At 43.8% G+C, this 14528-nt stretch overlaps 1 protein-coding gene across 8 annotated transcripts in view; it reads left to right on the top strand.

Moving 5' to 3' along the window:
* MAST2 (microtubule associated serine/threonine kinase 2) overlaps positions 1-11336 on the top strand; it is a 193575-nt gene extending 182239 nt beyond the window's left edge. For all 8 annotated transcript variants that reach the window (XM_064147647.1, XM_064147646.1, XM_064147645.1 and 5 more), the window contains 6 exons: positions 1183-1398; positions 3179-3405; positions 4897-5019; positions 6041-6177; positions 6399-6586; positions 7287-11336. In XM_064147647.1, the coding sequence (XP_064003717.1) occupies positions 1183-1398; positions 3179-3405; positions 4897-5019; positions 6041-6177; positions 6399-6586; positions 7287-9364 (2969 nt within the window). In that variant the 3' untranslated portion in view covers positions 9365-11336. The remainder of the gene's footprint in view (positions 1-1182; positions 1399-3178; positions 3406-4896; positions 5020-6040; positions 6178-6398; positions 6587-7286) is intronic.
* The last annotated feature ends 3192 nt before the right edge of the window (positions 11337-14528 follow it).

The raw sequence follows: 14528 nt of genomic DNA, 5'->3' as shown, positions 1-14528 counted from the left end.
GTCTGTAATCCAACACACAGGACTCAGGGATACCATTGCTTCAGTGTCCTTAGCCTCAAAGATAAGATGGAAGCAGGGGACTGCAGGAAAGGAATTTCATTCCTGTCACTGTCTCAGAGTGCTCCTGTAACATCTACCTCAGCCTTTCCACACGCAGCCTCTGGTTCTGGGTTTCTCATTGTCTGGAAGCCTTGTTTGAAACTCTGTCTGTTAAATGTTGAACAGGCATCTGGTACAGAGGTCTGTGGGAGTGGTGCTTTGAATTTTTATTTTCTTGGTACTTCCTGCTTTACTTAGCATGCAGAGCAGTGGTGCCCACTTAAATAACGATGATCAATGTTTTGTTCTGTCCTCATTGTTCAAAATGTGGCCCTTAGGCTTTATTTATTGCATGCTGCTTAAAATTTGCTTTTGAAGACAGAATGATTAATTTCCCTTGTGGACTTGCTGTGATGCTCACCACTTTCATTTCTAAGCACCTTGTAAATTCTAATTAATGTTTTTTCACTGTGCCCCTTTAAGGTGTCAGATGGGCTACTGAGGCACCAAGCTTGAGTTCAGCATCCCCAGCCCTCAGCATCTGCTATTGTTAACATGCCCAGTCTGATTTTGAAGATTGCTTTGCATTTTTTATCTAATTATAGCAGATGAAGTAATTCAAGACTAAATTGCAATGGTGCACAGAAGGGGGCAAATTAAAGTTGTCTTTGCAATCCACGTTTTCACTTTCCCTGACTTTAGTATTCTCTTAAAGTGGATTTTTTTATGCGCAGCTCCAGTAGAATCTGGCTCTTCTATCACAGGCACTTTTAACTTTAAGATTGACAGTTCTTGCTGGTTGTAAAAATGGAGCACTTTCCATAAACCTGTTTTCATCTGTGAACGATCCCATTGAAATGGTTTGCCTGCAGAACTGCACCGGCGCTTGAGGATTCGTGTAACGGCTACTGAGCAACGTGATTTCATTAGCCAGCTTTTCCAGCAGAAGAGAAGCCACTCATTTTCTGCATTCAGAATAACACCATTTCTGTAAATAAAAATTCAAGCCCTGGGGTTTCTTCTTAGGAAAATTTACTCTTGGACTTCATGTAAACATGACTTTGATTTAATGTATTTTGCCTGTAGGGGAATAGACTGTTAGGAATTCCCTGTGGTTCTAATCTGTTTTAATTTAAACTGTAGCTGGGAGCGCTGCAGATTTCTCTGATCCACGAGCTCGCAGTAATAGCAATGAAGGCCCAGACTTTACCACTCCAAAAGCCATCAGCGATTTGGCAGTGCGGCGGGCACGACACAGGTTGCTCTCTGGGGAATCAGGGGAGAAACGTACCTCAAGACCTGTCAATAAAGTGATTAAATCAGCATCCGCTACTGCCTTGTCTCTCCTGATTCCCTCAGGTAAGAAATGCCTTGGGTGAGGCATTGTCAGAATCTGCAAGCACTAAACAAAAGGTCTGCAGACAGATCCTCCCCCTTTCAGTCTTCTGGAATGGTGCCCTCAGTGGCAGGAGGGGAGAGATCTAACTTTTACAATTGGTTTAATATTTACTATCCAGCAGGATAATGAACACTGCTTTGCCACAGACAGGAGCATTGTGTGTGTGGTCTGACTGCAGCTTCTGCAAATGGCAGCTGGGCCTTATTCTTTCCCTAGTTTTGTTTAAATTGGCTCTTAGCCGTTCTCTAGACAGTGGTGCAGCAAGGTATAGAGGCATGGAATTGTATTAACCCTCAAGGCATAATTTGGGGGTGACATGCTAACTGTGGTGGTTTATTTGGGAAGTGACTATGTCTGATGCATCCATGCACCAGGAAGTTACAGCACACGCCAGATAATTTGATTGGGATTGACTGTTGAGGAATTCAGTAGTGGAAGTAAGTCAAAAATTGTCAGTCAGCACTGACCTTGTTGCCCTGGCTCTGTATGCAAGCAGACACAGACCTTGACAATTCCTAATGCTGGTTAGTAACTTCTAGTGAGCAGCCCAGTCATGCTGAGCTAGGACAGATTTATTCACCAGGAGGCTCTCCCCACGAGGACTTTGTACCTCTTTCCAGAGAATAAGATCCTGTTTTCAGGGCTATACCTGTTGGGAGCAGAAAATTGCAGCTGGGCCACCAGTGCCAACCTAGCAGAACCTGCCAGCAGAGCAATACCTGTCTGCCTCTCTGTGTCAGGGAGCTAGAGGCAGGCATGCAGCTGCTCCTTGGTACTGTTGTGGTGATGCACATTACATTTCTTGTAGTTTGGGTGTTGGTTGCTTTTCTAAGTACGAAACCTCTCATGAAAATCTAAAATGTGTATTTAATCACCCAGAGAAGGTTCCTCCAGAGCTGCTCTCATCTGCCAGGTAAATATGTGCTGGGCGATTCAGCAGGTGTTTCTTAAAGGATTAGGGATTACCTTTTACAGTTGCATTTAATATTCCTGCTCTTTGGGTTTATTTTACTGATGTTGACCAGCTTCACTTTAAAATGAGAATTCTGTGTTTACTTTGTACTTTTAAAAGTAGCTGTTGTTCCAGCAGCAAGCAGAGTCAGAGGGTTTAGCTGATGGCCCAGCTTTCGGCTGTTCCTTTGAGAGTTGCGCCTGCACTTGTGATGTTGTTTTTCAGTAGCAAAGTCCCTGCAGTAGATAATTTTTTAGAGTTAAATGTTTTTGCCCCTGTGAATTTAAAACATTACCTAAGCTATCTAAATGTCTGATTACCTACTGATCTTTTTTTTTTTCTTTCCTAATGCTAACTAATTTGAGTTTATCTCAGCACCAACGTGTAACTTGCACCAAGATCCAGAGACTATCTGATCTCTTGGAGGAGTATAATCTATCATAACCTTGAAATGGGGCGTTGCAGGGTTGTGCCTAGAGCAAATGCTTATGATGGGTTGTAAATCTCTGAAAGAGAAGTAAACACTGTGACCCAACCATAATCCTAGGTGAGAGTTGCTGCTGTATTAAAGGCACACATCCAAATGTGTTTTTATGGAAATTCTGCTGATTTTATTGGGTTTTTTTAAACATCAATTAGCTGAAGCTGGAGGCAAACCCAGCTCTGGTGAAGACCTCCAGCTCTCCCACTGGGAGAGATGGTTTCCTAGCTGTTATCTAACAAGAATTTTCTCTCTTTTGGAGGCCTGGTTTCCTAACTTTTTGCCCACCTTTGTGTCATCACTGTAGATCACCACACGTGTTCTCCATTGGCCAGTCCAATGTCACCTCATTCTCTATCCTCCAACCCATCTTCGAGGGACTCCTCACCTAGCCGCGACTTTTCTCCTGCTATCGCAAACCTGAAGCCACCAATCATCATCCATCGGGCTGGAAAGAAATATGGTTTCACTCTGCGTGCCATTCGTGTCTACATGGGTGACAGTGATATCTACACTGTGCATCACATGGTCTGGGTATGTCTCTGCTTTTCTCAAAAGAGTACCCTTGGGGCCAGAAATGCATTTGGCCACAGTCGTCAGGCTTAGCTCCCTAATTGTATTTTGCCACCCTGTTTTCTCTCTCTCCTTATTCATTTCCAAAGGTATTTTTTTGGAGTAGGGGAAACCCTTTGAATATAAATAACAGCACATTAGGTTTTACCTGTGGCAGTTTCCAAGCCCATCACAGAATCACCGCAACTTTTCTTTGCTTCTTTCTTCCCTGGTTACATGAATTCACTTTCTTTCGCCTGTAGCATGTGTCTGTGTACATACCCTCTCTTTATTGAGGTTGTTGCATGAGGGACAGTCATCGCTAATTTATTCAGACCTTTGTTGGTGATTACAGCCTACTTCTGATCAGTTCTGTCTGCTGAGGTTTTCCAAGCAGTCACTTGGCATTGGTTACAGGTCCTAAAACATCCCTACTACTATGCTGATTGCCTGGGGATTTAACTCTTGGCTTAGTTGTGTGCTATGCTAAAGGTCTGGTTTCCATGTCTGTATCCCTTCCTTTGTGTTAACTTCTGGTACTTGTTCTCCATGTTCCTTTTTTGTTAATATATGTGACTTCCAGATATGATCCATTTCCCAAAGCAGTGCTGTTTCAATTGTGTAGTTGAGGAGAATGAGGTCAGGCTAAAAGTGGTTTGTTCTCTCCCTTGTATCCCTGTGTTTATTAGAGAATTTGGACTTCATATACTTTGGTCATTATTCAATGCTCATTCTTACCTAGAGAAATAATCTAAGGCTGCATTTTTCCTTCACTTCTCTCTGCTTCCCTTTAAAAATGCTGAGTTTACCAAGATACTGATTTGCAGTCTTTTCTGGCTTAAGGGGATGTGCAGTAGTCTTAAGTGTATCTGTCTGTCAATGTGAAAGAGGCTTACCTTTCTGAACAGCGATGAGGGAAGACAGTGTGTTCATAGAGGGAAAGGTCTGATGTTGGATATGCTAAGAAAGGATGGAAAATGGAAAAAGAAACTTGATTTTGGATGAGGTGTGATACAAGCACCGTGAACACCTGGTCCGGTCTTATTTGAAACTGTTGGCTGCCTTAGGCTCTGCCATGTACATGGAAAGATGCTGGATTTGGGATAGCAAAGAAATGAAAAAAGATTGAATGCTTGTGGGGAAATCAAGAGTATTTAGTTAATGTTCCTGAGTGCTGAAAGATTTTGGAAGTGTGTTATGCCTGTTGCTTTGGGAGGAGCTGGTCTCCTGATCAGCTTAACCATCCTGGCTGCCTGCCTTGGACTGGGAGAAGACTGGCAGGATGCTGGGGGAGGAGTGGAAGAGAACAGATTTTTGTGCTTGGCTGTGCCAGTCAGTGGTTTCTTTCACCCTTCTTTGAAGCATCTCGTGCTGGCTGCAGTAAGAGATGAGATGGATGGGCTTTGAGTCTGGTCTGGCCAGCAATCTTGTACATTCCTCTTCTCAAATCAGCCATCCCCTTCTCGTTGCCAGCACGTGGAGGAAGGCGGTCCAGCGAACGAAGCAGGTCTGCGTGAAGGGGATCTGATAACCCATGTCAACGGGGAGCCAGTCCATGGGCTGGTGCACACAGAAGTGGTGGAGCTGATTCTGAAGGTAGGGACTCAGCACTGGTACAGTTTGGAACATATGAGGCAGCTTGTTTAAACCACCATCGATATCTAACTGGCGTTGTCTGAAATGCGAGTATGTACACAAGCACCTGGCCCTTGTTTTGCAAAAGCTCATTGCTGCGGCTTGAGCTATAAATCTCCAAAATTTCTCCATGCAATTTAAGCTGAGCTAAGAAAATTTATGAGAATGAGGACCTGTCAGATACAATTTTTATCAGCAGTAGAGACAAAGCTTAATAAGACTTAAGTATACCTTTTCTCAGACATCACTGGAAGAAACAAATACTTTAATTTTTTTCCAAATTACTTGGATTTTTTTTTTTAAATTATGTTTTGCCTTCAGGCTGTGCTAATGTTATTAGCTCTTAATGCTGCTTTCTCAAGGATTATTCCTAGTGGTGTTTAAAAGCAGCTTTGTAATGGTTGGTCTCAAAATTATCCAGTTAAATGACTTGCATTTTGATACCTCCTCTGAGATGAATCCGTTAACAGAAATAAAACCCAAAGTTCTGGACTGTTCCAAGAGACAGAATTCTTTGGGATTGCAAATACAGGAGCAATCAGGATGAGTGAGATAAGCCATGCTCTGTATTTGCAGATTCATCATGATGGATGCCTGATACGCTCACATCTGCCATCAGAGCACTGGGAATAGGATTGGTGACAGAATATTGCTTTGTTCAAGTTTCATAGTGTTACAAGTATTAAACTGAGGCGGTTGGGATCTCAATGGGAGAGGTCAGATGCTGTGTTCTAGCTGCTTTGGGAAGCTTTACCTACCAGCTGAGGTCTGAGCTAATCATTTGTGAAAGCCTGACTAAAGAGGGCTCTCTCTCAGCAATTCCTTAATAAATGATAGGTGGAAATGCAGAGGGGAAAATGGAGTTTGACAAAGGATTACAAAATGGCAGGCAGCAGTAAACTAGCAGCTTACCTGCTTAGCCTACAGATCTGATTCAAATATCCACATTTTAAGCAGCACTTCTGTGTCTCATTTCTGACAGAGTGGAAATAAAGTGTCCATCTCCACCACACCATTTGAGAACACGTCCATCAAAGTTGGTCCAGCTCGAAAAGCCAGCTACAAATCCAAGATGGCTCGTAGGAACAAGAAGAGCAAAACGAAGGATGGTCAGGAAAGGTTCGTTTTGAGGTTTCTGTGTGAAAATTAAGTGGTAGCCAAGATAACGTAGGAGAGATCTCGTCAAATCAGTTTGCACACAATGTGTACTAGCAGGTATTTCCTGCAGTTCTTTTCTTTTTGTTCTCTTTTTAACTGTGCCATAAAATTGACTGAAATATGCCAGTAAAGGTAAATAAACAATCTGGGCTTGTAAACAGCTTTTGAATGCTCTTCCACAGTAAGAAGAAGAGTTCTTTGTTGAGGAAGATCACTAAACAAGCATCACTGCTTCACACCAGCCGGAGTTTATCTTCACTAAACCGCTCCCTGTCTTCTGGAGAAAGTGTGCCTGGCTCTCCAACTCACAACCTGTCTCCTCGGTCACCTACGCAGAGTTACAGATCCACTCCTGAGTCTGTACACTCAGGTAAAAAAAGAGGGAAAACAAACCCAACAAACAAACAAAAAAAACCCCAAAATCCACAGAAAAATGGGAAAAAATGGAGATTTTTGCTTATTGATTAATTTTGGAGGTAAAATAGGCAGCAGCAGGTAGTGGGGCTGTGAAGTAAAATGACAGCTGTGATGTCGATTACTTTAAGGATGGATGTATTCTCATTCATGGATTCATTCAAAAATGAAAATCCATACATCCTTTCAACAATGCATTTGCTGTACTGCAGCATCCTTTCACTCTGATGCAAATGTGTACCCTAAGTTGCAATGGTTTCATAGCTGTTTGACACATTTTCTATATTAGTTCAGAGAAAGGGAATCAAAACAGTGTGGTAAAGTCATATTTGAAAATTGAATCAGCTGGTGGAATAAAGAGATTTGTATCTTGAGAATAGCAATGAAGCACATGATTTATCTCCTTGGAGGTTTTTTTGTTCAGAGAAAGCATTCTGATAGCAGAGTGGTTTTTACTATATTCTGGTGTCGTGTGATAGTGATGTGAATTTTCCATCGTGCAGTATTACCTTGTAATATTACTTCAGTGCTAGGAAGTAACATGGCATTTTGTCCTGGCTTCACATGTCTTATTTTCAATAACTGGTTTTAATGGCCCAATACATATTCATCTTCTTGGGTTTTTTTTTTCTTTTCTCTCTTTTTTCCCTTTTAAGTTGGTGGCAATTCTTCCCAGAGCAGCTCTCCCAGTTCCAGTGTTCCCAATTCTCCAGCCAGCTCTGGACACATCCGACCCAGCTCTCTGCATGGACTGGCACCAAAGCTTCAGAGGCAGTACAGGTCTCCCAGGCGTAAATCTGCAGGAAACATCCCTCTGTCACCACTAGCTCACACTCCCTCACCCACCCCACAGTCCACATCACCACAGCGCTCCCCATCTCCTCTACCAGGACACTCAGTTGGCAGCTCCAGTATCATCCAGTCTTTTCCAGTAAAACTACACTCCTCTCCACCACTGGTGAGACAGATTTCCCGCCCCAAAAGTGCTGAGCCCCCCAGGTCTCCTTTACTAAAGAGAGTGCAGTCAGCTGAGAAACTGGCTGCCTCGCTGTCCTCTTCTGAGAAGAAGCTGGCTTCCTCACGCAAGCATAGCTTGGATATCTCTCACTCGGAGTTTAAGAAGGAGATGCTGCAGAGGGACCCTAGTCTCCAGAGCTTACAAGAGTCTGTGAACGAAACAACAGGTGGCAAAGTTGGGCTAGCAGAAAAAGGGATGTTGCAGAAGCCAGGTGCACGGAAGTTGGGTGCTATTCGACAGGACAGGGTGGAGAGGAGGGAGTCTCTGCAAAAGCAAGAGGCCATCAGAGAAGTAGATTCTTCTGAAGATGAAACAGATGATGGTTCAGAAGACAGTCAGGATGGTAGAAGAGTGGACAAGCCCCCTGATAGTGGAGACCAAGGCTCAGATTCTTTCAATGAGGATAATAAATTTCCATCTAAGTTGGAAAGCAAGGATAGTATTGAGGATGATGCCTTCCTACCTGAAGATCCAAAAGGTACAGAACATTTGCAGAAGGGAAATCATCAACAAGCCAAATCTGTTTCAGAATCACTGCAAATCACTGTGCACCCTTCCCCATCCGAGGTCCTCCCAAGAACTTCTCCAGAAAAATTAGCTAATTCAGAAAAGCCATTCCTAGGATTAGAAACAACTGCAAAGGAACTTAAATTGCCAGAAAACAAAACACCAGAGTGTTTTGGTCCAAAAGACAAGTCCTCTGAAGCAATCCAAGACCTGGGGCGAACTGCAAGTACTCAGAAACTGCTAGATCGCACAGAACATACGCAGTGCCCGTCTATCAAACTCCTGGAACTTGAAGAAGGTGACTCTTCAGGGGCCTCGTGTGGTAAGCCTGACCTGAAAGACCCTCTCCTAACAGAAAGCAGTCAGAAAAAACAGGATTCCAAACCTCTGCTGGCACTTTCTTCATGGTGCACTGCAAATGTGAGCACTCCTCTCTCAGTAAGCCCCACGAATCTCAGTGAGAAGGATCACAAGGGGACGCTTCAGCCTGCAGGACAGCACAGCCCCTCATTTCTTTCTCCTGGAAGTGCAAGTGAAGTGCTCCAAAAAAGTCCTAGTACTGAGAAGCAACCCATCTCGTCCCAGGCAGAAAGTGCTTCCACCGTCAGCAAAACAAGCCCATCAGGTCCTGTGTCATCCACACTCCTTGTCCCCGGTGCTACTGAAAGAGCTCTCTCCGTGTCTCAGTTAGTGCCACTAGCTCAGAGCGTGTTAGGCCCTTTGAAGCTCAGTAAGTCTGCTTCCGGAGAGGTGGAAAAGGCAAAGGATTTTCCCCATTTTGGTGCCTCCTGTAAAGAGGAGAGAGATTCAAAACAAAAAAGACAGGAAACCTCACAAACAGGAGCATGTCATGAGAAAGCCAAACCGTCTAGCACAGACGGTCTGACCACAAGGAGCAGATCCTGCACAGAGTCGTTAAACTTAGCAAAGCCCTGGGAGGCAACGTGTCCCATGGTGGCAAAAAAGGAGGCAACTTCCTGCAGTGCTAAAGCATCTGAAGTGTTGGGAGGCAGCTGCAAAATCACTCCATCGAAAGAGATGTCTCATGCTCTTGGACCAGCAGCTCTGAAAGCCTCTCCTCTGCCAGATGGCAGCACGAGGCCCTGTAAAGAAGGGACTCTGGCACAAGCGAAAAGCAAAGAGGTTGGAAACCAGTTAAAACCACAAGACTTTCCCCTGTCACACGATGGTGCTGTAAAGAAAACATAGCAGCATCCCTGGTACACATGGACTGGAGCAATCGACCTTGAAAATAGAGACTGCATGTTTGAATTTTGTAATATACACTAATATAAAATAGAACTTGTGTACATCTATTTTTGGGAGGGTTTTTTTCATACTGTTTTTTGTGTTTTTTCATCCTTGCTATTCTATTTTTGTACACAGTAATGCTTGCCGTTTGAGGTCTCTTTAGAACAGGGTATCTTGAAAACAGGGCTTAAGAAGCAGTTTGTTGATCTATTATGTTTTGGGTTGTTTTGGTTGTTTGGTTTTTTTTTTTTGTTTGTTTTCACTGACCTTTTATGTTGCCTGAGTTTAGGTCCCGTTTCGTTCTTCCCTCTAAACCCTGCAGTTATTTGAGATCCTAACAATTCTGAGTGTGAAAAAGGCAACTGACTTCAAAATCTCTGCTTTTCAACCTTCTCTTCGAAATGCCGTTGAAACTCCCAAATTTCAAGCATTTTCTTTCAGTTTACAATCTGATGTCCTTTGACAAGTAAAAGGAGTTACTGTCTTGCCTCCAGGTTATTCTGGAGCTCAGACCCGCTTTGTGTGCACATTCACAGCCCTGCACATGTCCTTAGAAGATAGGGAGGCAAGGGACTGGGCCAGAGGGTTGCACAGGGAGCAGTTCCTGTCTTCTCTTTAAAACAATTAAAGCTATTTTCCAATAGAAGTATCAGAAAGAGAAATCTCCAATCTATAAGCTGCTTTTTTGGGGGGAATTGGTTTTATTTATCTTTTATGGGACATGTGACAAGTTTTCCTTGTTCTTAAAATTGTAATGATGTTTTATCTTCCTTTAGCTGGCTTCAATTCATAACTTGCCCTGCCTCAGGATAAATGACCCCAGGAGAGGGGGGGGGGGCTTGGTGTTTGATTTTAAAGCAGAGAAAATCACAGCAAAGTTATGATAAAAAGCAATGATAAATGACCTCTAGAGACTTTTCCTTCTCTTGGTGAGTCTAAATAGGTAGGGATTTTAAGGTGTTCCTAACGTTTCTGAATTGGGGCTTGGGAAACTTGCCCAGTTTTCTGAATCTGCCTGTTTTAAAAACAACAACAACAACAAAACTATGAAGAGTTCTGATTCCTCGAGTTCTGTGGAAGAGCTGCAAGCAGACTTCAAAACACGTGATATTTTAAGATTTCAGCTTTGAAAGATCATTTCCACTGCTGAGGTCACTTTCCATTAAAAAAAAGTAACTCTTTGCTCTTAGGTTTAGACATTGCTTTGCTTTAAGTGTGACCAACTCTGGACAGCAGTGCTCTTTACTGAGGATTGCAAGGATTGCATCAATAATAATACACCAATAAATGCTACGAGTGGTGATACCTATAGCACTGTAAGCCATTTCTTCATCCAGTTAAAGCTTCTTCTCGATGAACACTCCCTTCATTTGTCCCAGATTGTGCTCAGCTTTTACTCTAGTCTTGTCTTGAGCGTACCTCCCTGTGGATCACCCACAAGATCCTAGTATCCTGCTCACTGGCTTACTCCCTTGGCAGCAGAATGACTGTGCAACAGCGTTGCAAGCTAAAACCTGCCTCTGTTGGTCTGATTTCATTGTACTGCTGACACCTTCACTATCCTGGCTTTTTCTGAACTCCAAGTTTTGATTTGCTTCCCTGAAATGCAGGTTTGTTTTTCTATGGGAATATATCTTCTTCATCTCTTTCAATGTGATTTCAGTTGAATCCACAGAAATCTCTGAAACCTCACCCTGCTTCTGTCTGTATAACCATTATTTCCTCCCCATTATATACTTGATTTTGGCTGCTTGGATTTCATTTGTGGACCAAGTTTTGGTTTGGTTTGAGTTGGGTTTTTTTATGACATGTTTAAATGAGTGTTTACTCCGTGTGTCTGTGTGAACTCCTATGGTGGTGTTGATATACTAACCAAAGCCTCATATGCTCCCAGGTAACACATTAATAAACCTTTGTGTGATGGTTTAGAGAGCAGAGCCTGCTGTGCTGCCTCTCTGCTCTTCTTCCTGGAATTCATAGGCTACTTGTATAAACTTGGTTTGCAACTGTGAACTGCAAGATTTCTGCTGCCTTGGCCGGGTCCTGGGTGTCTCCAGCCTCTCAAAGCACTCCTGTTGATGAACATCATTCTGTGCTGATTTGGAGCAATAGCAAGTAAGGAGCAGACTTGCCAGGATATGGTACTTATCTGGCTGTTTTTTTTCCCAGTGGGTTGATCTACTAAAAAGCTGCTGAAAAACAGGGTCTGACTGGCAGAAACAAGGTCTGTGATAAAATGGACAGGAATAGTGAAAAATTGATTCAGTATCCTAAATCTGTGGCAATTACAAAGACAAGACTCAAGCTTATCTCCTGAGAGCGCCTCACCTTGGCAAGATGGAAGTCTCTGGATCAATTAAGTAGCAAGCCCAGAGCTATGTGAGGATTTGGTCTGACCTGGCTGTTCCTGGGGTGACAGGTCCCCTATTCCTTCTCCTTGGGGTGCCACAGCTGCTGCTTTGTGCATATTCTTGGAGCATCCATGAAGGGCTCTGTATTGAAAAAAACTGGGGGGGGGGGGGCAGAGGAGGAAACAAGCCACTGCCCTTAGAAGAGAGGGCTGGGTAACCTGGCTCACCCCAGGTGGGTTGGGATGGGACTGGCTGAAGGTGCCAGCTGCATTAGCTGCTGACTCTCTCCCTTCGTGGATGGTGGTTCCGGTGCTGAATTGCAGATTTGTCCTTTCTAATGCAGAAAAAGAGGAGTCAAGAACCTTGCTAGGTCACAGCTTTTGCTGCTTTGGCCTGAAGTGGCCGAAGAAGAGGTGAGGTATTTGTTCCATGACCTCTCTGTAGCTATGACACAGGAAGCAACCAGTGCAATTTAAAAAAACCCTGGGAGTTGTGGAAGCCAAAACCAAACAGCGCTACCAGGAAAGCATCCTAGTGAAACCCCATGTCCCCTGCTGCTGGTCAGTGCTGCACTTTCTGTCTGTACCAGGTGCTCCATCGCCCCAGTTCCACCTTCTGTCAAATGTATATGGTGCACCTTAACAAAAACTGGGGGCAAAAAAGACTTTTTCTATGAAACTTTGATGGTAAACCAGGTAGATACACCAAGACTTATTCCTTGCTCTGCTAAAGAATTGCTTGAAAAAAGTTCTCAAATAAGCTTGCAAAACATGTTGTGAAGGAATGAGATGGTGGAAGAGCTGGGTGAGGAGTGAGAGCCTGTTCCCCGGTGCAGAATGGGACCCACTGTACCCAAACAGGGTGGCCAGCAAGCTGAGAACTTGGCCTCCACAGATAACCCGAATCAGACAGATGGAAGATAGAAGTTGTGTGTGTGTGTGGTGTGCATTTGGTCAATGAGCCATGCTTATAGCCATCCAAATATGTTGCTTTCCTGCTTCCTTTCCATCTTTCCTTCTGTCACCTTGAATGTGTCACCTGCTCCTCATCTGTGTTGAGATGACAGCCTCAGAGCTGGTTCCAGCCACTGCAGCTTCTCAATGCTTCTGCATCCAGCCAGCGCAGTCCTGCCCCGTGCCTCATTTCAGTGTTACTTTTCCCTTTGTCTCTTACTGTTGCAGACTAAGAGAAATGGGTGATACTTATTGTAAATATTAGACTTTAGCATTCTAATGGCCACTCCTGGGTCTGAATGTCAGAGGCCTTTGGCTGCTAATATACTAAAGAGCGCTTGCCGGGGAAGGGGTGGGAGTGTCTGGTGGGTTTGGTTGGCACACTTGCATTGAGGTGTGGAGTACTTTAGTTTTTGTTTGCTTGCAGGTTTTTTTGGGGTTGTTTGTTGGTTTTGTTGGTTTTGTTTTGTTTTGTTTTTCCTGAAAAGGGGAGGATAAAGTCTTTCTCTGGTTTTCTCTTACTGGATGTGAAGGATAATTCTGTACTTCTAGTAGAAGATTGGACAGAAATGTGTGTTTACGTTGTGTTCGATTACCATATCCAGGCGGCTGTGAGAGCACCTCCTGAGCTGGGCTCTGCCAAGCTGTGTCACTCAGCACTTAGCTAGATAAGAGAAAGTGTGGAATTTCTGTGTTTTTAGAAACTTGAACAATTGCCACATAGTAGCGGTGCAATAATTTTTATCCCTGTTGTACCTGCATGTCAATGTTTAAATCCTCCTCCAAAATAAAGAATACCTTTTTTTTTTCTTTTCTTTTCTTTTCTTTTTTTTTTTTTTTTGGTTTGTTTTTACATAAATTCAAACCTGTGTCTGTCTCTTGTTCGCTGTCCCCTGGCTGTCCCCGCAGCGCTGGCAGTGGCTCTGCGCTCCTTGGCAGGGCAGGAAACAGCCTGCAGAGCGTCTGGGTGGTGGAGAGAGGGGAGTAAGTCTGGCCAGGCTGTTAGGGATTTTCTGCTCCACGGGTCAGATGTGTAGGGATAAGCCAAAGCTTTCCACTCTGAAACTGAAGCCCAGAATTTACCATCCTCCACCAGGAGCCCCTTAAGTGTCCTGTGTCCTTGCTAATACAGGGTCCTAATGGTCAGCCCAAGAATAAAATCTTCTTAAGACTGAAAATTCACTGAGCAACAGGGAAAAATAGCAAGACCAAAATAAAGATGCGATGGTTTGGGTGTTACCCACCCCCACTATGCTTCAGAAAATCACCCAGACTAGACTCAGCCGATCTGGAAATTGAGTGAAGCTTTGTATTTACAGCTTAGCACAACATACAAGCAGATATTTACAATATGTACAGCTATATACAACTTAAAAAGTAATACAGAAACACAACAATCCTCCCAGAAACCAGAGTCCCCAGGAGGGGCTCCCAGCCACCCTCCCACCTTGTTATAGTGTCCTGTGTCCTTGCTAATGCAGGGTCCTAATGGTCAGCCCAAGAATAAAATTGTCTTAAGACATGAAAAATCACTGAGCAACAGGAAAAAATAGCAGGACAAGGAGAGAATGGGACTGATTATAGGTGAACACAATAGCTGGTGGGTCTATGGATCGTGTGCCAAACAAAATCCCAGGGGCAGCTGCTGCCAGTGGCACAGGTACAACCTGGGCTTGGATTAGTTGACCTGCATGAGGCACTTTGTGCACTCTGTTGCTTAGACTTCCTTGGTAATGTAGAATCATAGAACATTTTGGGTTGGATGAGACCTTTAAAGGTCATCTAGTCTAACTCCCCTGCAGGGAGCAGGGACATCAT

This window comes from Pogoniulus pusillus, chromosome 8, assembly GCF_015220805.1.
Source record: "Pogoniulus pusillus isolate bPogPus1 chromosome 8, bPogPus1.pri, whole genome shotgun sequence".
NCBI lineage: Eukaryota > Metazoa > Chordata > Aves > Piciformes > Lybiidae > Pogoniulus > Pogoniulus pusillus.
Note: the sequence above shows the minus strand (reverse complement) of the source record. Positions and strands in the feature narration are given on the sequence as shown.